The sequence below is a fragment of the Zeus faber genome (assembly GCF_960531495.2).
Source record: "Zeus faber genome assembly, chromosome: 4".
NCBI lineage: Eukaryota > Metazoa > Chordata > Actinopteri > Zeiformes > Zeidae > Zeus > Zeus faber.
Window position 1 is genome coordinate 28,600,800 of NC_137191.1, and position 27,235 is coordinate 28,628,034.

At 44.7% G+C, this 27,235-nt stretch overlaps 1 protein-coding gene across 1 annotated transcript in view; it reads right to left on the reverse strand.

Moving 5' to 3' along the window:
* LOC307229779 (E3 ubiquitin-protein ligase SMURF2-like) overlaps positions 1-27,235 on the reverse strand; it is a 103,954-nt gene that overhangs the window by 539 nt on the left and 76,180 nt on the right. Inside the window, exons 8-18 of the mRNA XM_079999850.1 lie at positions 25,627-25,838; positions 22,838-22,922; positions 20,298-20,456; positions 9,086-9,299; positions 5,810-5,913; positions 5,552-5,666; positions 4,984-5,162; positions 1,927-2,064; positions 1,341-1,461; positions 879-1,080; positions 582-657 (exon numbers count right to left, since the gene is read on the reverse strand). Of these exons, the coding sequence (XP_079855976.1) occupies positions 582-657; positions 879-1,080; positions 1,341-1,461; positions 1,927-2,064; positions 4,984-5,162; positions 5,552-5,666; positions 5,810-5,913; positions 9,086-9,299; positions 20,298-20,456; positions 22,838-22,922; positions 25,627-25,838 (1,605 nt within the window). The remainder of the gene's footprint in view (positions 1-581; positions 658-878; positions 1,081-1,340; positions 1,462-1,926; positions 2,065-4,983; positions 5,163-5,551; positions 5,667-5,809; positions 5,914-9,085; positions 9,300-20,297; positions 20,457-22,837; positions 22,923-25,626; positions 25,839-27,235) is intronic.

Here is a 27,235-nt window from a genome sequence, read left to right on the forward strand (position 1 = left end):
TAGATCAATAGAATGACTTGGAGGTGAGTGAGGAAGAAAGATTGAATGACAGATAGATACAAGTGATACATCGTTAGAATAATGAATTAATAGATGATAGAGTGATATAACGATAGAATGACAGGATATTAGCAACGAGAACAACAGAATGACTCATCGAATGAAATAAGGACACAGTATACGAAATGATCAATATAACAATAGATAGAACACAATGATAGAAGGACAGATTGATAGAATGACAGAACGATCGATAGATACAATAGAATGAGACGGAATGATATCACAGAAGTATAGATCAACAGTACGATGATAGAATGATAGACAGAATAACATAAGGATGGATATAATGAATGACAGAGTGATATAATATTGGATACCGCGTAGGAATGACAGAACAAAAGACAGAAGGACAGAATAAATTAGAGCGATGATATGATGATAGAATGACAGATATCCATCTGAGACAATGAAAGAAAGATGGGACAGAATAGAATGATGACAATAGACAGAATCACAGAACCATAGATAATAGAACGGCAGAGAGATGGAATGAGAGAATAACAGATGTGTGTACACACCAGGTGTGTGCTTTGGGCAGATTGTTGGCATTGGCGTCAATCTGGTGGATGGTGAACAGCCTGGGTCCTGCAGCGCCTGAACCAACACACACACACACAATAAGACTGTGTTCATCCACGCACGCACGCACGCACGCACGCACACACACACACACACACACACACACACGCACGCACGCACGCACGCACGCACGCACGCACGCACGCACGCACGCACGCACGCACGCACGCACGCACGCACGCACGCACGCACGCACGCACGCACGCACGCACGCACGCACGCACGCACGCACGCACCCTGCAGAGCCTTGAAGCCTTGCAGCGGGACCCTGGAGGAGCCGGTGACAAACTGCAGCAGACGGGCGCGGCGCTCCTCGTCGTACGACTCCACCGCCTCCCAGAACCACCGCACCACGTTGCTGTCGGCGCTGCAGTGCTTCAGGCGCGTGTTGGACCTCCAGTCCACGATGTCGATCTTCCCAAGGCCGCACACGATCAGCTGGCGAGAGGGGGAGCGACATTTAAGGAGGGGAGCATTTCACCGCGTCCATCGACCTCTACCGGCACAGTAAGACCAACGAAGGTGTTTCAGTTTCATTCTTTCGCTCAGACATGGGCGACATGGCCTGGTTGTTGTGTGTAGTTCCTAATAGATGTCGTTATACAGCAAATCAGATTATTTGATAAGAATTCGTTTGGGGTTTTGGCTTAAAAAAAAACATCGAAACACAGGTTCCATATCACACACACACGGCGTACCTCCAGCTCCTTCTCATCAAAAGCTTTGAGTAGGTGTTGAGGTATGACCTCATTGAAGCCTTTCTGCAGTGCCAGAAACTGGGCCTCGATGCCGTGCAGGAACCGCCAGTTGACATATAACCTAGGAGGGGGGGGGGGGATCATTATCTGGACTTCAGAGAGTTAGTTGTCTTTTTTTTCATCAAGTCTTCTTGGATTGACTTCATTGCGCTGGAAACGTGGTGCCGATGACGCTCATTGGATTTAATTGACAAACAGAAACAAAAGGAGAGGACAAGGGGTGAGAGGGTGGACAGGAAGTTCAAAGAGAGGAAAAAGGGACGGAAGAGTGAGAGAAACAGGAAACTCAATCAGAGGTGAGAATTCAGGTGGCTGCTGTGTGTGTCTGTTCAACTTCACTTGTGAGGACCCGTCTCAGAATTGAATATTTTTCATTCTAGAAGTGCACCAGAACCATGGAACCTCAATTACCAGGTGTATTTACTCAGATCTCACTTTGACACCACTACAACAATGTGTGTGTGTGTGTGTGTGTGTGTGTGTGTGTGTGTGTGTGTGTGTGTGTGTGCGCGTTCCTCCTCCTCACCTGACGTATTCCTTCTTGGTGTCCTCGGTGACTGGGATGCTCTTGCCGTTGGGTTTCAGCTCGTGTTGGATGATCTCACCGTAGGCACTGTGCTCTACGCAGAATGTGTGGTCCAAGACCCCTGTGATGTCATTATCACTGAGATCGAGAGAGAGAGAGCAGAAGAGAGGGAGGGAGAGAGAGAGAGAGAGAGAGAGAGAGAAGGTGTTTATCAATACCAAGTGTGTTGGGAGGACCGAGTGGTGCTCTTGGAAAGTGTGTCCTTCATGAGCTCTGCTGGTTTTCCGTGGTCACAGTGTGGTTGTCAAGACCAGTGTTTGGATATCTGGGGTCAAGCCATTCAGAAACGCCCTCCCTACTTTGACTCCTCCTTTTTTTGGATAACGCATCGGGCTGTGTTCCATTTGCTTGTGGACTTCTTGGCCCTGTGCAAACCTCCGTCTGGAGCAGAACTGAACTGGAAGAAGACTCCAGTGGGTCCAGTGAGAAGGCAGGTACAAACTAAGTACAGATGTTGATGCGGTGTGGAGGGGGGGGGGGGAACACAGTCAAACACACACAATAACAACAGATATTCACTGCACCGACCAAACAGATCCTTATAAGGGAGGCTCGTTTTTATGGGATGTTATTATCTGATTACTGTAGCTGTCACACCGCTCTCCTCATAGGCACAATCATTGAACAGCCACCAGAGGGCGCTATAATCTGTGCAATACGTCTGGAAAGGTTAAGCAGGACTAATACTTCAAATGTATGGATAGATACATGAAGGAATAAAGGGATTTTTGTATATATACTAGCCGTAGTGGTTCTACTTAAGACACTGAACTATATTTTCAGTACTTTCTTAATCTACATTCAACTGGCAACCGTACCCCATTCAGCCCCAAAGAGGGTAGTATATGGCCAAATAAAATCATCATATATAACAAAGTAAAATAAATACAATGTCTTGCTCAAGGGAACTCAATATTAAACCAGCAGCTTTTTTTCAAATCTATATTCAAACTTTTATTTTAGTGTCAGTGACATTATGAGAGGCCTCACCCAGGTGGGTTTACAAGACCCCATCAGTAGTGTGGGCAATAAATCATATTATAAAGTATAGTGGTATGGTTTTAGCCAATACCCCTTTTGCTAATACAGTATTGAAGTGGAAATATTTGAGCTGCATCTCTGTTTGTAAATCACATAAGTCCATTGAAAAAAAAAAAAGCATATTAGACATATATTGAAAAAAAGTGTAGAAGTGCAATTTATATTTGAAAATTCAAATCATAAGTCAATCTCTTGAAAAAAATAGGAAATGCGCGCGCGCGCGCACACACACACACACACACACACACACACACACACACACACACACACACACACACACACACACACACACACACACACACACACACACACACACACACACACACACACACACACACAGCGTTCCAAATTATTATGCAAATTATATTTTTCTCTGATTTTCCTAAATAGTCGATGCAAATGACAGTCAGTATAATTTTCAAGTCATCAACCGTTATTGGTATAGTTCTAATGTTATTGAACAAACCTCCCAATGATAACAGTATTGTTTTCAAAAACAAAAAACTCTGAATGCACTGTTCCAAATTATTATGCACAACAGAGTTTGAAAACATTTTAAAGGTTGTAAAGAACTGAAAATGGTCATTTGTTGAGTTTGCAGCATTAGGAGGTCATATTTACTGAATTCAAGAGCTATTTCAATCAAAAACATATAAACAGGCCAAGTTACATGTTAACATAGGAGCCTTCTTTGATACCACCTTCACAATTTTTGCATCCATTGAACTTGTGAGTTTTTGGAGAGTTTCTGCTTGAATTTCTTTGCAGGATGTCAGAACAGCCTCCCAGAGCTGCTGTTTTGATGTGAACTGCCTCCCACCCTCATTGATCTTGCTCCAAAGGTTCTCAATAGGGTTGAGGTCAGGGGAGGATGGGGGCCACACCATGAGTTTCTCTCCTTTTATGCCCATAGCAGCCAATGACACAGAGGTATTGTTTGCAGCATGAGATGGTGCATTGTCAGGCATGAAGATGATTTTGCTATGGAAGGCACGGTTCTTCTTTTTGTACCATGGAAGAAAGTGGTCAGTCAGAAACTCTCTATACTTTGCCGAGATCATTTTCACACCCTCAGGGACCCTAAAGGGGCCCAGCAGCTCCCCCCCCCCCCCCTGCTGACGTGGCAGCCTTGTTGGGACATGGTGGCCATCCACCAACCATCCACTCCTCCATCCATCTGGACCATCCAGGGTTGCACGGCACTCATCAGTGAACAAGACTGTTTGAAAATGAGTCTTCATGTATTACTGGGCCCACTGCAACCCTTTCTGTTTGTGAGCATTGGTTAGGGGGGGCCCAATAGTAGGTTTATGTACAACTGAAGCCTCTAGAGGGTCCTACACCTGGAGGTTCACGATACTCCAGAGGCACCAGCAGCTTCAAATACCTGTTTGCAGCTTTGTAACGGCATTTTAGCAGCTGCTCTCTTCATACCATGAATTTTTCTGGCAGAAACCTTCCTCATTATGCCTTTATCTGCACCAACCCGTCTGTGCTCTGAATCAGCCACAAATCTCTTCACAGTACAATGATCACGCTTAAGTTTTCGTGAAATATCTAATGTTTTCATACCTTGTCCAAGGCATTTCACTATTTGAGGCTTTTGGGCAGCAGAGAGATCCTTTTTCTTTCCCATATTGCTTGAAACATGTGGCCTGCTTAATAATATGGAACGTCCTTCTTAATAGTTTTCCTTTAATTGGGCTCATCTGGCAAATGAATTATCACAGGTGTCTGAGATTGATTTCAGTGATCCAAAGAGCCCTGAGACACAATACCATCCATGAGTTTAGTTGAAAAACAAAAACTTAAATGTTAAATCCAATTTGCATAATAATTTGGAACACGGTGTATATATTTATTTCTTTTTTAAATCTTTTTTCTTTTTCCCCCACGCATCACTCCCAACAAGCATATTCCATGCTGCATATTTTCAATGCGGTGCGTGTCACTCACAGGATCCAGACCAGGCTGTTGTGGAGGTCGGGGTCCACGGCCTCCATGTCGTCCAGGGTGATGGGCTTCCCCAGCAGCTGCTTGTAGAAAGGCAGCGTGAAGCCCCCGTCGATGTAGTGGCCGTGGAACACCGCCATGCCCATGATGCGACCCACAAAGTGGAAGTACGACAGGTGCTCCTGCGGGACGACAATTCATATCAATATTTATGACAACACAATGGGTTTGGGAGGAATTCATAGTGTATATGGTAGAGGGCATGAGGATTATCACAAAAATCCTACATCTTATTTAGAACACACATCATTTACTTAAAAATATCAAAGCGCTACATGGCTCAAAAGAGCAAAAAAGATTATTGAAAAATGGCCAAATCAACGTTTTACTTTCTTTTAAAAATGATAATCAAACCCCTTTAAATAAACGTGTGGTATTTTGAAACATAATATGGAGCGCTAGAAGATCCTGTATATAGGCAGTAGTTAGCGGTTTGTTTTCGGGGGTTTCTACATCAAAAATGTTTCAGCTTTAACTCTGTTTGGGTCCTTGAAGCTGAACCACGTCTTACTGGGTTGACCGCAGAGTCCGGGTTGATCTGCAGAGTGTAGATGTCGTCTCTGGAGTACTGGAACAGGCCGTAGTAAGGATTCAACATTTCGTGGGACAGCAGATACAACCACTCCCTGGCAAACATGTACAAACACGGGAAAACACACACACCACAAAAACACAAGACAGACATACATGCTCAGGATGCTGAAAGCAGCTGTAAGAGTTTACACCCACTGTAGGAAGTATTCAAATGTGTACACAGACGAGAACGTACCTCGCCACCCCTCCATAGTCCAGACCCTCCTCTCCTCTGAATTTCACCATCAGTCTCTTCCAAAGATCCTTGGGACGCATCTTCATCACCTGGCGATACGACTCCTTCGACAAAGGGGAGATCGAACGTATCGTCAGGTAGAACAGGGCCGAAGACCCCGGTAAAGGGCTCTACACTGGGACGCTACTGTGAGGTGTTGGGAGGAGAGGACAACTGAACACCACCCAGCGCTGACAAAGGAAGATGAAGATGGAGAAAGAGAGGACAGGGTCTTCGGAGAGTCTTAAAAATCTCAGACGGGGATTCATCTCGGGTGGGAAATCTTTTGACAAATTTGGATTTACAAGCCCGCAGACCCTTCAGTGGCTGACCTCTATGAGAGACCGTCCACAACTCAGTGGACTGTGAGAGGGGGGGCAAGAGCGAGACGTGTGCACACACATTCCTCTTTTTCTATCCTTATGAGGACCACATGACAGAATACAAACATACTGACCGTGTTGTAAAGTGAGGACCTTTTGGCTGGCTCATGGAATGACGTCTAATAGTTGAAGCGGGGTCTATTGTTTTCATTTAGGGGACAACAATAGTCGGTGTGGGTCCCGATAAAGATACCATTTAGTCTGCGTGTTTCCCTCCCACGTTACGTAATGGCCTTCTGTGCCTGGCTCTGCTCTGCATGGGGAGGACTGTTAACTGGAAAATATGTAGACACACACACACGGGCTGGGCGATAAATCAATATTAGGGTTTATAGCCTTTCAGTGGTATTCTAATGAAATTATTATGTCCTTATATCTGAAATGTCCTACCCTGGTACAGAATTGTGTCTGAATTATTAGTGTTATGTGGAAAAACCAGAGTTTTAGTAATAAACTTAACAGTACTATAGAGTGCAATGCATAGTGCAACACTTTGATTGATTAATACAAGCACAATGTAAATTGAGCAGGGTGTCTCACAGCGAGCAGCCGCTCTGAAGAAAAATCTGGGGGGGTGTATTTTTTGGATGGGTACGACCACTTCTCATCTTTCGTCTCATTAAACTTCGACTCAATCGCAACTGTTTGAATGTGTTTTTGTGGCAAAGTGGAGCGTTCACTCAACTTCAACTTTATAGGAGCGTACCGGTGTCGGATTGAGTTTGAGCCCGTTTACCAGTCATCGCACATGTTTTACGTTACCCCTGAGCATTTAGGGTTAGGGGGAGCAAACTTACCATAAAATTATCTCCTGGTCCCCTGACAACTACTTTAACCCAACTTGTGATGCTGTGTTTTGTGTTTGTTAAAGCAATGGTGCTTTTCAGGTGGAATTAAACACAACATTTGGCAAAATTGAATAGAATTTGAAAAAAATACGCGTTTCACATTGGACAACTCCAACGATAGGTATCGTTTGAGTTTTGCAATGTAAAATGTGTGTGCTGACGAGAAACGTGGTTAAAACTTAATTTGACACCGGTATGCATGAGGGCAAGATGTTAACACTTCCTGCCAGGAGGCACCATCACCTCTACACACACAGACACACACACACACACACACACACACAGTATAAGGATAAAACACCACACGTGTGTCTGTCTGCTCAGACAGTCAGACCTAAGTGATCAAACGCGGAGCCAGCCCCGTTTCCTGTGCGAAAACAAAACAAAGCGACAGAAGCTGCAGCTCAGCTCGTTCACACTTCGCTTTCCGATCCCACAGCTGTTGGGTCACACAGGGGAGATGAAGTCATCATTTTCATCACTCAACTTAGTAGTTATGAAGTTATGTCTGGCCTCCAACACCCGAAACTGCTGCTTTAACACCCACGTGCACAGACAGACAGACAGAGAGAGACAGACCGACAGACCGACAGACAGACGTTCCTCCCAGTTTACCCTGGCCGCTGCAATCATCCAGAAAGAATGCTTCTCTCTTCAGAAGAACAAATGACTGAGGGAACACAGGAAAGAGGGAGGAGAAGGGAGAAAGAAGACGACGAGGGTGGGAGAAACAACTAAAGTAGGCCTGGTTCGATATATAAGAATTTAGCGTCAATATAATCACGAGGAACTAGACTCATACTATATTTACACTATATTAACAGATCATGCATGAAAATAAAAAGATCCTGTGCTTTTTTGTAGTTTTGTAATTCACCTTATTCGCCCCGCCCACTTTAGGCTTTGGATGGGTTTTATCATTGAGCTTCCACTTCGGCTAATCGCGAATCTAGCTCGCTAACACTCGCCTGTTAGCAAACTGTCAACATTGCTCAACGAAAATAAGCCAGCTGGCTATCTACCTCGGTGAATAAGTTCTATTTCCCTTTGTTTAGCACCTACAAACTCAGCTAGAAATCTGATTTAGCATTTTGTCCATTCGAGAAACGCTACAGCTTCCGCCATAAACACGAGAACAAAAAAATAAATAAAACAATGCAGGATTTCTAAGCATAGCAAGAATTTGTCATCAAGTTCAAATTATAAAATCTCAACAGTTTCACTTACAGACATAGATAAGAAATTAGGTATCGTTTGACAAGTTTATGCACGTTCTCCAGGTTTTCTCTGCAAGTTTCTATGCACTACAAGCGAGAGGTTATTACCAAAAACATAAAACATGCAGTTTGTTATTGTGGTAAGTGCAAATTTTTTTTTTTTTAAATTGGATTAAGAATCTAATTGAGATTCATCACATTGCAATACTGTACATGGTAATGTGAGGTATGACATCAGGCCAAGAGTAGTTTTTCAAACTAAAATGCTACTTTTTCGACAAATTTGTCAATGCCGATGTGAAGACAGTAAGTTTTAATCTCACTATGTGAGGATGCAACCAAAAAACGACAATATCGATTTGTCACACAAGCTTAGACATTTCAGACACAGATCCGTGAAAATGACTGAAAAAAGTTGCATTTATATTTGTTTTATTTGCTACTAGACTTTCTTCAAACTGCTGCTATCAATTCAATTTAGGACCATATAATTAAAACAAAAACGCTGTGCAATTGGTTTGTGGGTATGTGAACGATAAAACAAAGAAAACCACTTCAAAAAACAATTGTTGCCAAGTCATTACCAAAAGATTGGTCCTAATTGCTGGAGCAGTAGCAATGCAACGTTTCCATTGCATTGGCGATGGAGTCATTGTGCTCCAGATATTAGTCAGACCCACAGGTGTTTGAACTTGGCGGAACATAATCAACCAAGCGGATGACAGCCCCTTAGAAACCGCAAATTTCACCAAGTGGTTGCTACGTGGAACGGAGGAGCCCAGGACGTACCTCGAAGATCTCCTCGCGGCAGACCTCGATGCGACAGTGTCCTGCCTGGGGCTGCTGCTGGGAGAGCTCCTGGCGCAGCACCTTCAACTTCTGGACCAGGTCCCTCTTGTACTTTGGCACCGTCAGACACTCGGCCTCCTCCGGCAGCTGGGCCGGAGACAGGACCTGCTGGGGCCCGCCGGTCACGCCCTGCTCCTTCAGCTGCGCTGGACGGCTGTGGGGGGGGAGAGATAGGCGTCTTGGGTGATGACAAGTGTGGGGCTTGGGTGCAAGACTTGGGTGATGACAGCTCTAAGTACTTCTGTTCACACCTGGCATTAGAATGCGTCTCCATGTGCGTCACGGAGTAACCACTTGTGATCGGATCTCATTTCCCCGCTCTCTATGCAAATAAACACGTACATCATTTGGCTTTGCAAACATCAAATGCAAAGACCTTGGCACGCGGGCAAAACCAAACCAATACAGACTGAAATTTTGGTGCCGTGTGTACTGTACGCAGCGCAGGGTTCAGGCTGAACAGATATAATAAGTGTCCTGATTTTCTTACTTGTGCGGAAAATTAAAAACGGGAACATAACTCAGAGAATTGGAGTGGAGTTTTTGCTCCTTGAGACAGTGGTGTGCCGTACATGCTTCGCCGAATTGCCGATGTCTTTATTTTATTTTTTGTTTGTTTCCTACTTGTATGAAACACATTTTTGAAAATACAACTGAGTTTAAAGGGACTGTCCCGTTCCGCCTTGGACGGGGACAGTGGAGGGGGAGCGATCTTCGGTCCACTGCGCGTCCCAGTTCCTATGTCTACAAACAAAACAAATAAAAACCCAGCGTGTTTTTATTTGAGATGTTCTAAAAAAATCCTGTGTATCCCGTGCTGTGTCAGGCTCATCTCCCCGTTGCTTTCTGTTGCTATGGGACTGAATTTAGTAAGAACTGGATGTTCTTGGGGAAATACTTTACTTGTAGATAATAAATCCTGCACTTCAGACTTTCCTGATCAGACTTTTATATGACGCTGTTGGTGCGAGAATGAGTACGTACTTCCACTTACGCAGAGGATGTCAGTTGAATAGACGTTCCTTCAATGTGGCCCAGGACATATTTGTGTTGCGTCACTGCCAAAGGAATGTGGCCATATGCAGCCCAGCCCACCTCAGAATGTGGTCTGAGCGATTGGATCTTAACGCATCTTGGGTGGGTTCATATCTGTACTTAGAGCTGTCCACTTGTGATCCGATCACCAAGATGCATGTTAATGCCAGGTGTAAACAGGGCCTCAGCTGTACAGTTTGCCTCTAGTTTCCGCTTCCACTGATAACTGCAGTGGGCCGGTCTATTCTCTTTACCATCCTCACCATGAAACAACTCCAACAAAGCCATCTGAAACTTTCTCCAACGTGATAAGGTCTGCGCCGGGTCTTTATTTCTCAATTTACAAGCAATGATCTAATGAATTGCGATACCAGTGATTCACTTGGGGGAACATTATAGTTATTTTAGGGAGTAGAAGGTTAATGTTGCATTATGGGTATGACTCGCATGATTTGTGACCTTCATCGACTGTTGTCTGCTCCCACTCACCCAGTTGGCCCATCAGTTCTGATTAAAAGACATTTATAAAGATTTCTCGGTTTTCAAATCAGATTATGTTCACAAAATTATATAGGTATATCATTTGGGTATGGACCGCGTTTAGGAAACTGCAATGTGTACAAAAACCCAACATAGTAACAAAATCCGAAAACATTTGAAGAAAAAATATATATACACTAAGAGTCATACAGCGACAAAATATTATTCAAACACACAATATGGGCTTTAAGCATAGAAATAGGATGTGAAAAATGGCCGTCATTATTCTAGCTAACGGGAAACTGGGGGGGGGGGGGGGGGGTAAATCCCTGGTCAGTGTTCCAGGCTGCCAGTGGCCTCAGTGTGGTGTTGGTGGCGGGACGCCTGGGTGGGCCTGGTAAAAACAGAATCCATCTTTCCCCCTCGCAGACAGGACAGGACGGGACAGACGGCAGCCCTCATTTTCATACCAGGAAACGCTGAGCCAGCAGCGGGCTCGGTGCTCTAAAAGCAGCTCCTGTCCACCTCCGGTAGCGGACGCCTCGTGCCACAGAGAGAGTCGCGAAGGAAACACTCGGGCGGCGGCATGAAGGAAGGAAGAAAGGAAGAAAGGAAGGAGGCCCCCCCCCCCCCCGCACGCTGCGGTGCGACATTCATTCCAGCGCTCGGCTGCTCTGGTTCAGCGGCGGTGAAGAAGGGCCCCCTTCTATTTGGGTTTCCAAACTAAACTGAAACGGCGCTAGCGTTTCGCCGGTCTCCGCCTGTATAATCTATTCCGCGGCTATTTATTTTATTGGCAGGCGCTGGGGGCCCTAGCATGTCGGAGAGAGCGCTCAAAATCTTTTTCGGACGAGGGGTGCTAAGACAAAGCGGAAAGAGTTGCTTTTGGCCGAGAGGTCCAAGAACCATATAATGAAACACAATTTGAACCCCCCCTTACTTTCTTCTTCCGATTGCACAATATGATTATAAAGAAAAGAAAATATCTGGATACGGTTTATCCTCTCTGGTTTCCAAACGGGGCGAGCGCTGCATATTTGACTGTAAATATAGAAAACACGAGCGTGGTGTGGCCCAGAAGAACCTTGGACTGTTCTCTTACCGTGACAGTTTGTGTGAAAATACTACGATGGGAGGAGGAGGGGGGGGGGGGGGGGGGAGACAAACTTTTGAATTCGATATGGAAGCCAGAGGGTTTTATTATTGTTATTCCAGGGTAGGGAAAGGGGGGGAGGCGCATGGGGGGGGGGGGGGGGGGGATCAGCTGGAGGAGTCAAGGAAGCCAAACAGTGAAAACTGGCCAGAACACACAAGTATCTAGACCTGTTCACCTACACCTGAACCTGCAGACGCCAGAAGCTCTCCCAGACGGTGTGTGTGCGACTGGGTTAAGGGTGGCTCTGTTTCCATGTTCGATCTAATGTGTACGAGCAAAAGTGGGATCGGTGTAAAGCCGAGTATGTGTGAGTTGTGTGAGGATTTGAGTTCAACTCCGTGTGTTTGTGTGGGATAAAACTTGAGCAAAGGCTCCCGATTGGGTTTTTACTTCTCGTTTGTTATGCGAGTTGTACTTAGTGTTTTAAATTATTTGGCAACATGGCCGTTTCCCAATTTCCATAATGTGTCTAGAGAATTTGGAAGACGCACGATGTGAATCATCTTAAGGAGCGCCACTCACAACATGTGCGTTGGTTTTGGAGGAATAATTCAAACAATTATCCATGGTCTAGGGAAAATTGGAATACATTTCAGTATTGTATTGCAGTGCTTAGTGAATGGTATTGGTATCAAATGGGGAGGTCCCTGCAGATTTATGTTGACTCTATGCTGCTGATGGAGACCCTTTCATGATATTTATTGACCACGTTGTGTCCTTCATCAACACCAGCACAGTACAAGTTTGTGCACAAGCATGGTAAACAAAATGACCAATTAGTGTACGCATGGGACTGTTTGTGTGTGTGCGCATGTATACTGTATATACACCATTAGACCCATGCATACTGTATATACACCATTAGACCCATGGAATAATGGCGCTTACAGAGTCTGAATTATCAAATAATTCAATAATGTGCTTATTAACATTTGGTCTAAACTTAAAATGATGATTCCCCGTGAAACAGCAATGATTAAAGGGAGGGAAAATGACTAAATGTGGCGGCAGAAAAGCAGCTCAGAGAGACAACACGACATAGCGCCAGAGCTGACAGTAAACGAATACTTTCCGATTTACAAAATTATTTCTCAAATAACATTTCAAGCCCTTGAAATCTTAGGGACGGGGGCAAAAAAGTTTTGTCTTAAACTGATATTAAATTCACTAGTTAAATATACCTCACACCCATGGTTCTTTTTGCAAAGTGAGTGCACATGTAATGCGAATGTCAGGAAGACATTCTATGGTCAAGTGGAATGGAAAATTACAGAATACAGTACATACACAAACAAAAAATAGAACTTGATAATGCTGATTCCCTGGAATCATAAACCCCAGCAACACCTAAAATACCTCCACCAAACATGTGATGTAATCTGTGAAATGTGTATCATGCTGCCGGGAATGAGGAAGGAGAGTGCATGTGAGAGACGGAGTGGTAGACCACAGCAACGTGCCAGTGTCTGACTGTGTGACAGCTCAGTACTTTTTACCAGTCTGAGGTTTACTGGAACAGGGGCCGTCTGGGGCACGTTTTTTAACACTGAATAGGAAAAAAGAAAAACGAAAAGGACTAGGGACCCATGCAGAGTGTCTGCTGCTACGTTGCGGTTTTAATTCTGGCCTTTTTCTTTGAGTGAGAACTGATATAGCTGGAGTCTGAGCAGGTCAACCGTTTCTCTGAGTTCGAGACACTTTCCTCCTACTCCCAGTAGGTAAACAACACCATGGCAACTAGGCAGAGCAGAGCAAAGCTGTGTTCCGTTCACCTCGGAAGTCGGAACTGGGAATGACATCACATCCTAGTTGCCCGTGTTCCAGTACAACAAAATGGACACCTCCCTCTGTTGTGCTTACTCTTTCGGAATACAGACAACTACAGAGCAAATATGGGACCGGGGAATGGAGCGCTCCTCTGGGGATCCACGAACATGTATATGTTCACGTCCCAATAGACTTAATAAAAAAACAAACAAAAAAAACATTGTTAACATCACAGCCGTTACTACAGCTTTCACTTATTGTTTACGAGCAGACATCTTGGATTTTGAGGTTGGGGGTTGGTGAGCTCTCCCGACTTTCCGAGCCGGAAATCCGACTTCAGGGGGGATTTGCAATTGAAATTTGCGACTGGGAACTTGGAAATTCCAACTTCCAATTTCAAATGGAACGCAGCATAACTCAGGATACAACACCATCATGATATGTTGCCCACGATAACGATGGTATCACGATACAGTGATTCTGTGATACTCGATACATTGCAGGACAATTAATCCAAGATACGTCACGATATCTGTAACTGAAGAAAAAAAAAAAAAAAAAAAAAGTTTTATCCGCTAAAAAGGGGAAAAAAAAAACAGGAATTATGTATTTATTCACTGCATTGTGGTGTCGGTTTCACAGAATTTAACAACTGAGATGAAACAATGTACAACAAAAATATGTCCAATGTTTAAATATATTTAAATATATAAAATATTCAATCAATACTACATTTCCTAATTAAAGCTTTAAGCAATATGAGGCACACATGACACCTTCTTCCTTTAAACATGGTAGTGAATGAAAAAATATGATAATATCCACTCCCAGGAATTGAATTCTATTATAATAAGTAACCAGTTTCATGTTCAATTTCTCACGTTTATAACAAACAAAATTTCATGAATCAATTCAGAATTAAGCGAGTTACAGTTGATTTTGTATTTTTGTTGTATTTTGTTATCATTGCTCTTCAGAGTAAAACACAGCACGCATCTGTTTTGTCTTTTCACTGTAACTCTACATGGAGATGTAGGGAATTATTACTTCAAAACCAAACTGTGGCAGTAAAACTGTATTTCACTGTGACGGTTGAATTCTGCAATTAAGCCACCATGTTTTAATAAAAATCAACATTTGGCGCAGGTGCATCGATAATGTATTGCAAGAGTAAGTATCGCGATATATTCCAGTATCGATATTTTGTCCCACAACCGATGTTAAACAAAGGTGGTCACCAACACCAGGCTGCTAGCTAACTAAAATAGTAAAGGTAAGGGTTTTAGGTTTTAGGGCAGAGGGTTATTGGAGATAGAGACTTCCTCAGTAGGCCTGTCTTGAGTGGGTGTGTCATATTTCGTACTTTTTGCAAAGTACTCCTTGACAAAAGCCTAAACTTTCAGAGACAGATTTAATCATGGTGGCGATTGTGGAATCGCGATAAAATATAGCCGAGGTGGTTTGCTTTAAGTCCTCGGCCATTCAAATCCATATCTCTGGTGTGGGGATGGGATGGTTTGAGCAGCCACACCTGACCTGAATCTAGGTGATTGGGTCAGGGGGGCTGCATACCTGTTGCTCATTGGTTGGGCTAAAGAGCCACAGGTTAAAACCCCCATCCCCACACTCACTCAGGATAGCAGCCCTGTTCCATCTGCTCCTGGCTAAATCCACCTGGCCCCCTCTCTAAAATAAACTGATGTCTCAAACCCATCAGGCACAGAGACACAGGGTGGACACGTGGGTGGTGTGTGGCAGGCAACAGTGGCACCTGTGCAGGGACTCTCCAGCACGGGGATGGGACACAGCGAGGCCGTCCAAAGATGCCCTGGAGCCACCGGTGGGTCAACGCGCGGCCCCAGCACCAACACTCTCCCAACTGGCAGCAGCAGCACCCAGGGTGTCCGGCGGAGGACCAGGGAGAAGCAGCTGCAGCAACCACGATGGGTTACTGTCTGAGGCCAGACGACCGTGCTGCTCTGGGGAACCCGGTCCTTTGGAAGAGGACTTTTTTTTTTTGCATTTGTTTGTATAAGGTACGGAAATCCTGTTTCAGAATCCAGTGTTTTTATTATTTAAAGGTATTGAAACCCTGTGTCAGAGTCTGTCGTTTTTAGGTATAGTAAGAAAGCGAGAGGTTGTGCGCCGAGGCCGTGTTGACAAAGCGATGCGTGCTTTCTGACAACTCGCCATCTCACGCAAGTTCTCAGCCTCTAGTTCTGTTTCTAGGTCTAGGCTGTCACCTCAGCCTGCAGCATTTCTCTCCGCTTTAATCTCGGTACCTCGACATCCTGCAGTCGCAGTGTTTTCCAAATGCCTCTCCGCCTGAGTCTTCTCCTTTATCGCCGCTTTTGCCAACTATTTCCTGTTATATTACATTGCTTTTGATTTCACTCGGCAGGCAGTCTGTCTGCCAGTCTGCAGGCTAGTCTGTTTATCTGTCCCTTTTGCTCTTTGGAAAGACATGAGAACAGAGAGAGATGCACCCTTGTAGAAATGAACAGATAGTATGTTAATGGTACATAGGACAAAGCAAACAAAGAAACACTGAGGTCAAGAGGTTTTGAACCACTTTTTTCCGAAATAACAGGTGGTAAATGACATCTTTTTAATTATAACCAAAACCTGTTGTACGCATCTCCACCTTGAACATCAAACACGTGCCATCAAAGCACAATCTGGTTCTGAACCAAGAACTGTCGCTGAGGTAATCCGTACCAACACGTGTCTCACACACACACACACACACACACACACACACACACACACACACACACACACACACACACACACACACACACACACACACACACACACACACACACACACACACACACACACAGTTGTGTGTGTCATCAGGTCGATGCCGGTGTTGGATGAGATTATCTCAAATCTTGGCCTCGGCAACAGACAGATGTTCTGACAGGAGGCCAGTGGAGAGAAGCAGGGGAGAGGAGATAGGGAGGAGAGTAAAGGAGTTGGGGTGAGGAGAGGAAGCGGAGTCGAGGACATGAGGGGAAATCAGATAAGGAGGCAGAGGAGGCGAAGAAACCGGAAGAGAGGCTAGAGAGAGACGGGAAGACACGAGGAGAAAACGGCAGAAGGAGAGGGGAGTCTCATGTTCTAATGTCTCTTTAATTCAGATTCACTGTACTTTATCGGCATGCTCTCTCTCTTTCCAGGTGTTGATTTTGAGAGGGCTGGATTAAAAAAAAAATCCAATTGAATACAACACAATTCGATCATTTCGGAATCAGTTAGAAAATTGTAATATCGATAGTTGGTTTGGAAGTTATTAGACGAGTTTCGGCTTAAATGAAATACCACAATAGTCACAAATTACTTGAAAAATGTAACTTCTGTATTCCATAAAATATTTTGCCATAAAATAAAATGTCAATATAATCATATCATGAGCCGTCTTGCATCAAATCGTGAAATCAAATTGTGAGATCCCGCCCGAGTTGTTGATGTTGTGACCTGAGAGCTTGGAGTTGAATGTCACACCCAGAAAAAACCCCAAATAAAAACCACCCAGTGGAGGGTAGCCAAGCAGCTGCAGGCTGCAGGCAAGTCACGTTCGCTTAGAAATGTTGTACTATCAGTTAGATGGGATGCCAATGATGCTGGTGTGGACACACGCTCATAAATAAATAGTTTCCCCAAAGTCACAGTGAGTTTAAATAAAATGTATCCTTTGATGAAGAACAGAGGGAGCCAATGTGATGAAGACAAATACGAAAGACTTTTTACAATATTTCATGAATAAGTCCACATTAGAACAGGTCGATGTCACATCTGAATGGTATTGCCGACGATGCACGTTAGGTGACTAACTTTGAGTGAGTTACTTTCACACATTTTGCCGATTTCAGTGGCACCCAAGAACACATAGCGGGATGTAGATGTTTTGGGAGCTTTGACCAAAAAATGAGCGAGACGAGTCGCTCGCTCTGTCTGTCTACAGGCTGGACGACATAGCTGAGCTTCGACTCCCGAGCAGAGGCTGCTCAGACACATATGGATGCTATTTGACCAAATGACCAGATGTTGATTTCCCAAACATGCCTATCGTGCCAGCCACTGTTATTGCAGGAGGGCTTTTTTTGAGACCAAGAATCTGCAAGAGAAAAAAAATCTCCACATTCTTGAGCGTGAAATTTGTCTTTTGCTCTCGCTTAATCTTTCTACCACCTTCTCTCCCTCCGAACCCCCTCATTTGCTCATTCTTGAAAGGCTTTAGGACATCAAAACCACACCTTGGGTCTCGCACCACAGCAGCGGCAGTAGCGTGTTGGCTGAAATGGTAAATCAGGTTTTGGTGAATAGAGGCTTGCACGGAAGTATGACTCATTGTGACAAATGAGCTTGTTTAAGTGGCAGGAGGAGTAAAACAATGCTTTAGTGGGTGAGGGTACATTCTTTCCCCGACAACTCATCGCAGACATTTAGGTGGAATTTTTTATCTCTACTATATTGCTACTCCTCCTCATTCGGGGGCACCAGCACTGTTGCTCGGCAAACAAAAGTCACTCAGCGAAACCACCTGTTTGCCATGACAGTAGCTTCACAAAGACAGTATGCTCGTGACTACCTGGAGGTCATCTGAGGCAGCACAAACGCCACAAGATGGACCGGCAACCCCTTGGCATGGGTGGGTATGTGCATGGGATTGTTATGAACTTGAATGACATCCACGTAAAAGACAAACCAAAGGAAAGGGGTACACACAGGCAAACCAACCACAACAAGCACACGCACACAACACACAAAGACATGCACAAGCCCCAGAGGAACAGCTTCGGTCAGCACTCCTCCAATCATAGCTCAGAACAGAGTGTGAGTGCATGACTGTGCACGTGCGTGTGTGTGTGTTTGTGTGTGTGTGTGTGTGTGTGGGTGTGTGTGTGTGTGTGCACGTGTTTGTTAGCGCGCACACATGTGTGTGTGAAGGCTTGAGTGATTGGCTGCCGAAACTGTTTGCACAGGCAGCTGGACTGAGTGTGTGTCAGAGTTAGTTAACCTCTGAAGTATGCTGAGTTGGTGTGTGTGAATACCAGTGTGTGTGTGTGTGTGTGTGTGTGTGTGTGTGTGTGTGTGTGTGTGTGTGTGTGTGTGTGTGTGTGTGTGTGTGTGTGTGTGTGTAGGTAACCTGAGGTTAGTGTTCTGGCTGTCCATCGCCACACGGGAACCATTTGGACTGGGGCTGCTGGAGAACAGAGAGAGTGAGAGGAGAGGGAGAGAGAATGAGAGAGAGAGCAAGAGAGAGCGGGGGGGGGGGGGGGGGGGGGGGGGGGCAGAGCAGGTACAGAGAGTTTAACAGAGCATGTGCAGAGTGAAAAAAAAAAACCCAAAAGTGGGTAAAAGGACAAACAATGTGAAAAGGATGGAAAGAGGGAGAAAGAGTAATATGAAGCAAAGAAGTGACCGTGTAAAAAAAAACAAAAAAACAAAAAAAAAAACAGAACGGAGAAAACGACAGAGATGGAAAAGTGGAGTTGGAAGGGAAGGAGCAACACAGAGGACAAGACAATGAGACAGTAGAAACAGCAGCGACAGTTCACAACAACAATATGCACGAGAGAGAGAAGGAAGGAGAAGGAAGGTGAGAAAAAAAGAGGGACAGAATCAAACACCAGCACTCATTTGGCGACTGAAAAGTGCTGACGGGGCTCTCTGCAGCGCTGCTCCACGCTCAGGCGTGCGAGGTGGGGGTCTCGCAGTCGTGTTCATTTCCAGGACGCTCACATGGCGGTTGCGAACCAGGTGTGAAATGTCATAAAACCAAGTGACGAACATGCTGTAGTAGCAGTTCCCCCGGGATGGGGGGGGGGGGGCGCGCGCTGGGAGTAGGGTGGGTTGGGGTGCCTCGGAGAGCAGCCAGGCAGGATGGGAGGTAACCGGTTACTGTTTCCAATGTGGACCGTAGCCACGCAAGACTTCAGCGGAGTAAAATGTGGAGGCTTGACGACTTACTGACCCAACAGATAAACGGAAGCGATGCTGGCGGAAGGAAACGGACACGGACGCACGTGGCTGTGAGCGAAGGCTTAATGAACAGGTGCCTTGATTTTAAACCCGGGCCATATTGATAGGCTGGTTCCCACTATTTGTACCTGTTCACACAACGCTTTACTATTGAGAAACATACCACTCTGCTGCAGATTCTCACTGTGCTTGAACGTGGGAAAGTGAAACAGGAAGCTTGTATTATAGTCCAACGTGTCTCTGGGAGTACAGTACATCATTATCGCCGCACTGCTGCAACTTTGCACTGTGCCTAAATGCAGTCCAATGGGGAAAACTTTTCACCCCTAAAAATAAAAATGTCGAATCTCCTCATTGCTATATTGTCCGAAGGTTGTTACACACAAAAAATGGCCGCCGACTGTGCATTTCATCAGGTTTTTGAGGGTTTTATCAACTCTTTCGCATTTCTTCGAATCAGCTGTTTTGGCTACGTGCGCACCAAGGTAAGAGATGAGAAAGAGGGAAATGCAGCGTTACCACTGGTTACCTGTTAGGCTTTAGATGCACTGTGGCAATTACAAAAAGTAGTTTTCAATACCAAGACACGGAGTTGAATGCGAGTTTGTGCTATAAACTGTTATAAATAATGGGAGCCAACGTTTTAATAAGGCCTGCGACTGTTAGTGAAAAACATGCTGCAAACAGGCTACAGCTCTCATTTGAGAGCTACCTACTACTACTTACTTGAGAACGAGGTGGAGGTTGGCAGAGAGGCGCGGGTCTGTGAACTGTGTGGTTCGGTTATTGTGGTCGACGAAGTAGACCCGGCCCGTGGCGGTGTTTCGGATCTCCCATCCGGGCGGGAGCGGACCCAGCTCCTCACAGTTCACATTACTCAGGTCCCTGCAGAGCGACAACCATCGATAAGAACGACACATAGAGAGAACAACAGACAGAACCTGGATAGTCAATCTGTTATCTATCTGACCGGCCCAGTTCCCAGTATTGACTTTGCTGCGACGTATCCCAAAAAGAATGACAAAAAGTAAAATATGCACTGAATGTGATTTATGAAGAATCTTGACAGAAGTTAATATTCTAACAGCCTCGAAACAAGGCTCTCACATTTAAAATAAAAAAAATAAGCCTTCACTAATTAAATCTCACTCCAAATTGCTCATGCGTCTGTCTATAAAAGCCTAACCGCTAAGGAAGGAGTCATGAGTACGAACACCATCTCCGATTTCTCCAGGATGATTTAATTCGAAAAAGATCCCAAAAGAGTCAGAAAGGCCGAGAAAGACAAAAAACACAAGTCCACTCATTAATGCAATAATACGACATTATGAAGTCATTGGTAACACACTCTTGGAAATGGAGGTCCAGAGGAGTCGTTAGATGTTTATCACCCTGCTCCGGTCGGAGTGGATTAGCTCCGTCTAATGACCCTCTTCCAGGCTCAGCATCACAAATGCGACTGTCACCGTTTATTAAGTTCAACCAGACAGTTGTGATGACTGGTGCTTTCCTCGTAACAGCCAATTTTAATGCCTGGCATTAATCATCAAACTAACAACCAGCAGGCAGAATGGATTACCAGTGCTTATTGAGGGAGGCCCCAGGTTCAAGCCCTCCATGGCTGGTCCTGACCAAAAGATACTTAACACCTTACGTAAAGGTTAAGTACGATGCCCCCATTCAACAACTGGCGAATAATTAAATGTTGTATCTGTAACATTTTCACTGTTTCGAGACAAAAAAGCCCCACAAGGCTTGGGCCGGGATTTAAAGAGGTTTTGTACCGCCGTCCCATAAAGGAAGCCGTCGGGAGGCAGAGTTTAACAGGAAAACACATGATTGTCTTGTTAGTAGTTGTACTTTTCAGGAGAGACAAATCAATCAGTAAGAGGGAGAAGAAGATGAGGGGGCATTATGGGTAATTGTGTAATCAAGGATGATGAGCCCGTTCCCTCGGCTGCTCCCGTGCCGTTTGAAAAAGGTTTTTAAAGCATCCTTTGTAGGGCTCATATGCTTTTGTTTTTCAAAATAAGAGCCTCTGTGGGGTTGACCTTATCACAGCACACATCTGAGAAAATACTTGATCCAATTCCCTGACTGCTCTTCTCCCCTGCAGACCTGAATTCCTGTCAGCAGGAAGAACAATCCTGGATCTTGGACAGCTCAGCTGCCTGGGCAGGACTCTTTTTCTTTCTTTGTGTGTGGGTGTGTGTGTGTGTGTGTGTGTGTCTGTGTGTGCGTGCACTGTGGTCAAGCATCACTTGGGGACACTAGCCAGCGCACTCATCACTCCTTACTGGGTTCTCATAAAATGGCAAGTTCCAAAAAGTGACCAAACTCCGGCGTTGTGGGGATTTGGCTGGACAGCTTCATGGATGTGTTTCACTGCCGAGGAGCAGACAACGCCAACAGTGCAACGCAATACGACCGCCTTAAAGCCTCCGGTGAATTAATTAGCCGGCTATTGAGAGAAGGTAAAACAATATGATTGAATACAGAGCCGGTGGTTCTGCGGTGTGTTAACAACGGAGATCCCTCCAGAAGGCTCCAGAGCGGACTTCCTCGAAATTAGACCCGATGTGACCCTGTTGCCCCGGGACCGCAGTGCATTCGGGGACTAAAATGTCGGGTTCTTTGTTAATACTCGTGTAGTGTGTTCCGTCCCCAATGGAAAGCAGGTAGGAAACCACCTGCTTTTATCAAATGATCACAAGAGGTGAACATCACAGCAATGAGAACTCGATCAAATCAAACATCACTCCGGTTGATATGGTTTTATCGTTCATACATAAAATAAATGTTTACATGTAGGTGCTTCCTTTACTATTTCAGATTTATTTCCACTTTATTTAATTTTAAAAGGACCAATCCACCTTTGGATTGTCAATGAATTTGGCCAAGAAATTTAATGAGATTGATTTGTGACGCACGGCCCGAGAAAACAAGCTCCTGGACATGACGGGTTTTTTTTCGAGTATCTTGCAGCGATGAGCAAAGTGGTCACATGGAAGGAATGAGCGGATATGAAGGAAGGCCAGGGTCGACGCCAAAACATAACCTCCTCCTTGTGACGCCGAGAACGGGTCCGCAGGTGTTCACCAAGGCAGTCATCCGTGTGTTTTCAGACGTGTTGCTCACAAACACAACAGGCTCTAAATGCATCCGTGCTCGCTGGGGCAGGATATAAAAGCTTTGTGGATTACCCTTTGAAGTGTGTGTGTGTGTGTGTGTGTGTGTGTGTGTGTGTGTGTGTGTGTGTATGTGACCTGGGGACTCTGGGGTCGTGCCAGGTGCTGACTCCGGTCTGGGTGTGCAGGAAGTACACCTGTCCTTGCTGAGTGGTTCTCTGCTCTGAAAGGCGGAACAGGGAGAACAAGCATCAGAAAGACTGCAAACAACACTTGAAAGAGATGATGGGATGTATTTACACATTTACTGCTCTCATAGTGTGATGAGGAGAGATGGGATTAACTGACGATTCTTTTTTGTGTCTGATCAAAATGTGGTGTTAAGCATGAACAACACTGAAAAATGTAGTTAGCCAAGAACAATCCGGATTTGAGTATGTTGACATTGTGCTTACCACACTGAAAGAAAAAAAACTAAACAAAACAACATTTCATTCCTAGTTACAGAGTTTGTGCGTTTCCTCTGCCTATTTCAACGGCCAAGCTTGGACCATTGCCTGGTTTCGAAAATAATCCTCAGTTAATTGGTGCCAGTTGGTCTAGCTAGCCTAGTTATCCACATGCAGGAAAACATCACAGCAGGTTTGGCCAAAAAAATAAAATAAAAATAAAAATAGTAATAATAATAATAGGAGGCGACCTGAAGTGATATGATTCCATACGTATCAACAGGGGTTAAGTGTGTAAAGGAGAGAGATGAGGAGAAGAAGAAGAAGAAGAAGTGGGGTTAAAGACCAGAGATGTGTGATAAAATAACGCTTTATTAATCCCTGGAGGGCAATTCAGGTGTTATGGAAATTCTGAAATCAATAAACATATACAAACTTAAATGCTAAGAATTACATATGTGCACTTCTATCTACACCAAGTAAACATTAAATAATGCTATGCTAACTTGTAGCACTATGCTAACCAGTAGCAGTATAAGTGATTGCAATATGCTAACTAGCGAGGCCAATGTGGAAAAAGTGTGGGTGTAGAATTTTGTAATGTTTTATATATATATATATATATATAAAACTCTCAGAAATGTTCTGAATTTTGTCCTAAACTTGTTCTTTCGTAATAAAATTCCCTGCCTTTTATTGTGGTGCCTTTTTCAACGATAATGCGATGCCTTATTACATACAAACGTTGGGAATTTAGTCCATTTTCAGGATGAATTAGGAGGGTTCTTCATGTGTGTGTGTGTGTACGTGCTGAGGAGATAGTTTGGCTGCTCGTAATTGATGCGACAGGCGTTGCGCTGACATTTTCCAATGAACACGGGGGCGAGTTGATTCCATTACGTTGCTCGCCGCTCTCGTGAGGCCCAACCCCGACGGCCTCCATACGCTGACAAATCGCAGTCATCCCCGAGCGAGCGCTTCACGCTTCCCAAACTCGCGACATGAACGTGCGTACGGACCCCGGGACGATGCGCAGACCGGGTTTTCGTGTGGTTTTACGCCTGACAACCTCCCTGCCGCCCCGACCCCCGCAGTACGCCGCCATGTCTTTGCGGACACGTCACCGCTTCTGGCGCCCAATTTAAGGAAATTCTGCTTCTTTGCGGTGGCTAAACCATCACTATTTTTCTAAGAACGGTATGTTATAAATAACAGCTTAATAACACTCACAACCCATAAGTCTCATTCCTTTACACATCCTGTCTGACTTTCTTTCTTTCGGGTGAAGAGTGCATTTTACATCGCCAACGCAAGAGGACACATTTAGGAAAAAATAAAACACACAAAAGATCGATTCATGAAATGAAAGTCCTGTAATAATAAGAACAAAGTCAAACAATTTCAAGATCATTCTCCACTGGCTTTCTTGGGGGTATTAGCACTTCAGCTGCCATCAGGTTCATGAAGAAGACGGGGCGATTCTTTTGGTGTGTTTGTTTTACCTTCAAACACTTGATATGTTCCATTGATCTGGAAGTAATAAAGGTCTCCCTCTCTCCCCCTCCCCCTCTCTCTCCCTCCCCCTCTCGGGTCAGACAGTTCAGCTGGGCAGAGCTGAGGCCCGGCTTGCAGTTGGGTACCAGTGACTCATGCTTTCTGACCTCTTCCAGCCACACAGTGGATGCGGCAGGGCATTTCTTAAGAAATAAAGAAAAAGCCCAGCTCTAAAGCGCTGGCAACCAGCCTCTCTCCGACCATGATCATTTCTTCCACAGACACTGCGCGCATTGTGGACCACGCTGTGGTGGACTGAGGCCAAACACAAGAAGGATCCGATATCTTCTTCTGGGGAAAAAATAAAAAAATACACGGCGCTCTAAATAGTGGTAGTTTTCCCAATTTTATGCAATGTTCTAGGTCCTACATGAATGTTTTGTAGTGGAGGTGAGGTCTGTTTCATGTATCCAATGCTCTTTGGGCGACCAAATCGTTTGGTCAGCTTATTCTAGCTGTGAGTATGGTGCTGTTGGAGTGATACTGTTATGGTTTGGATACATATAGATATTGTGTATATTTATAAATAAGCATTGATAAACCTGTTTACAAACATTTTTCTTGTTAATATCGTATTGCTTACCACTTCATGTCAATTGTTAATATTGTAACGTTTCGATATTTCTTATCGTTGTACTTTTAATATTATTGCCTATTTGTTGCGATGTGTCATTTCCCTCTGGAGATGAATGAGATCATTTTTTGTTATCTTTCTTTCTTTATCCTTCTAGTTCACTGTCAAGTTTATTTCATTCGTTATTGTACATGATCAAACTTTGCCCGTATTTCCCCCCCTTACTATTATTGCCTATTTTGATGTCATCTGCTCTGACGCTTTCATTTCTCTCCGCTAATCAATAAAGTATCGACCTATACATCTACATATGTACTGTCTACTGTATACTGTGTGTGTGCATTTGGTACCGTATCCTTCGGGCAGGTCTGGCGGCGTGTGAAGGTGCGTTCGGCTCATGTAGTTGCGGTGCCGCTGCGACCGGACTCGTCTCTCCTGGACCCTCTGGCCCCCCGGGGGCACGCTGGCCACAGCCCCATTCACGGGGGTCACCACGGGAGTGTTTTCGTCCACCACACAGCTCAGAGGACGGCCCGACGGACTGGAGTACTCCGAGGCCGGTCTGAGAACCACAGGACAGGCCGTTTAAGATAGAATATCCTATAAAAGACGAATAATATACTATGAAAATGACTATAAGGCGGTTTGGCAGACGGTTTGATTTAAACCAGGACTAAAATAATCCTATTTACATTAATCCAGAATTTACAAAATGCCTTTCCGAGACATTGCTTAATTTAGGATTAATTAGTCCTAGACCACATCCATTAATCTTAAACCTTTTAAACCAATCCTTGGGCTAAGTCTGAGACTATTTTAAACCATGACTGAGAAAGGCCATTTCAGTCAATCCAAATTCAAAGTGTGATTTTAAGATTAGGTCTAATCTGTGTCTGTTAAACCGCCCCCATATGATATAAAGCTTCATTCTTAGTACTTTGGATAGATGAAACAATAGACAGAACAATAGAATAATACAGGTGTTTGGATGTAATTTTGGCATAGGTTGTACATCCATTTCCGTTTGTGGCCTGTTATGTAGACTGTGTGTGTGTGTGTGGACACTATTTACTTTTACCATGTGTTCCTGTGACAGATTAAACTTTGTACAAGCTAAGAGGTTAAAATAAACAGCTGATGTGGGAATGAGTGTTACATGAAGAGGAATGTGGCGGACCAAGGGGCGTGGTTAAGCCGCGGCTGCAGACGGCAGCGTGGCTTCCTTCCCGCGGCCCCGCAGCTGCCTCAAATCGGCCGACTCAGCGTGGCACTAACTGGTCCGATCCGTGACAGGGAGTTTTCTTAATGTTTGTCTGTCTTGCAGAGAGGGATTGGCGCCCGTTGCTCGTCAGCCGCCCAGGAGCCATAGTGAAGCATCATTCCTCCTGCGCTCAGACTGATTATTGTTGTTGTTGTTGTCTATTATTTATCGTTTAGTCAGCGAGCCTTTCTGTTCCTGTCTTTAATAAAAAACTCATGCCATGTCGGCACCCCAGTGCCAGAAAGACTTTCCGTCCCAAAACCCCTACTGGTGGGACTCCCACAGGGAAAAACAAATCAATGCCCTAACAAAAGTCTAAACAAGATTCAAGATGTTTATTGCCAGTCCAGTTGTACACTAGTGTGAAATTCTTAGGCAGGGAGGCTAGGATACATATAATTCTAAAAACAGAAAATAAAAAGCAATAGGTATAACTTTGACAAAAGATGTAAAAACAATAATAATAAAACAATAAAAATGTGTGTGTGTTTGTGTGAGCTTGTGCATGCATGCACTACTCTGTAAGGGTAGGAACGGACCAGAGATATGTGATAAGCGGAGACAAACAGAGACAGTCTGGCTCTCTGAGGAGCTGTGTGCATGTCTGATTGTGTAGGGTTACTGGCGCTTCGGTTATCTTAACCCCCCTGCCACCCCCCTGCCACCCACCCACCCACCCACACACCCACACACCCACA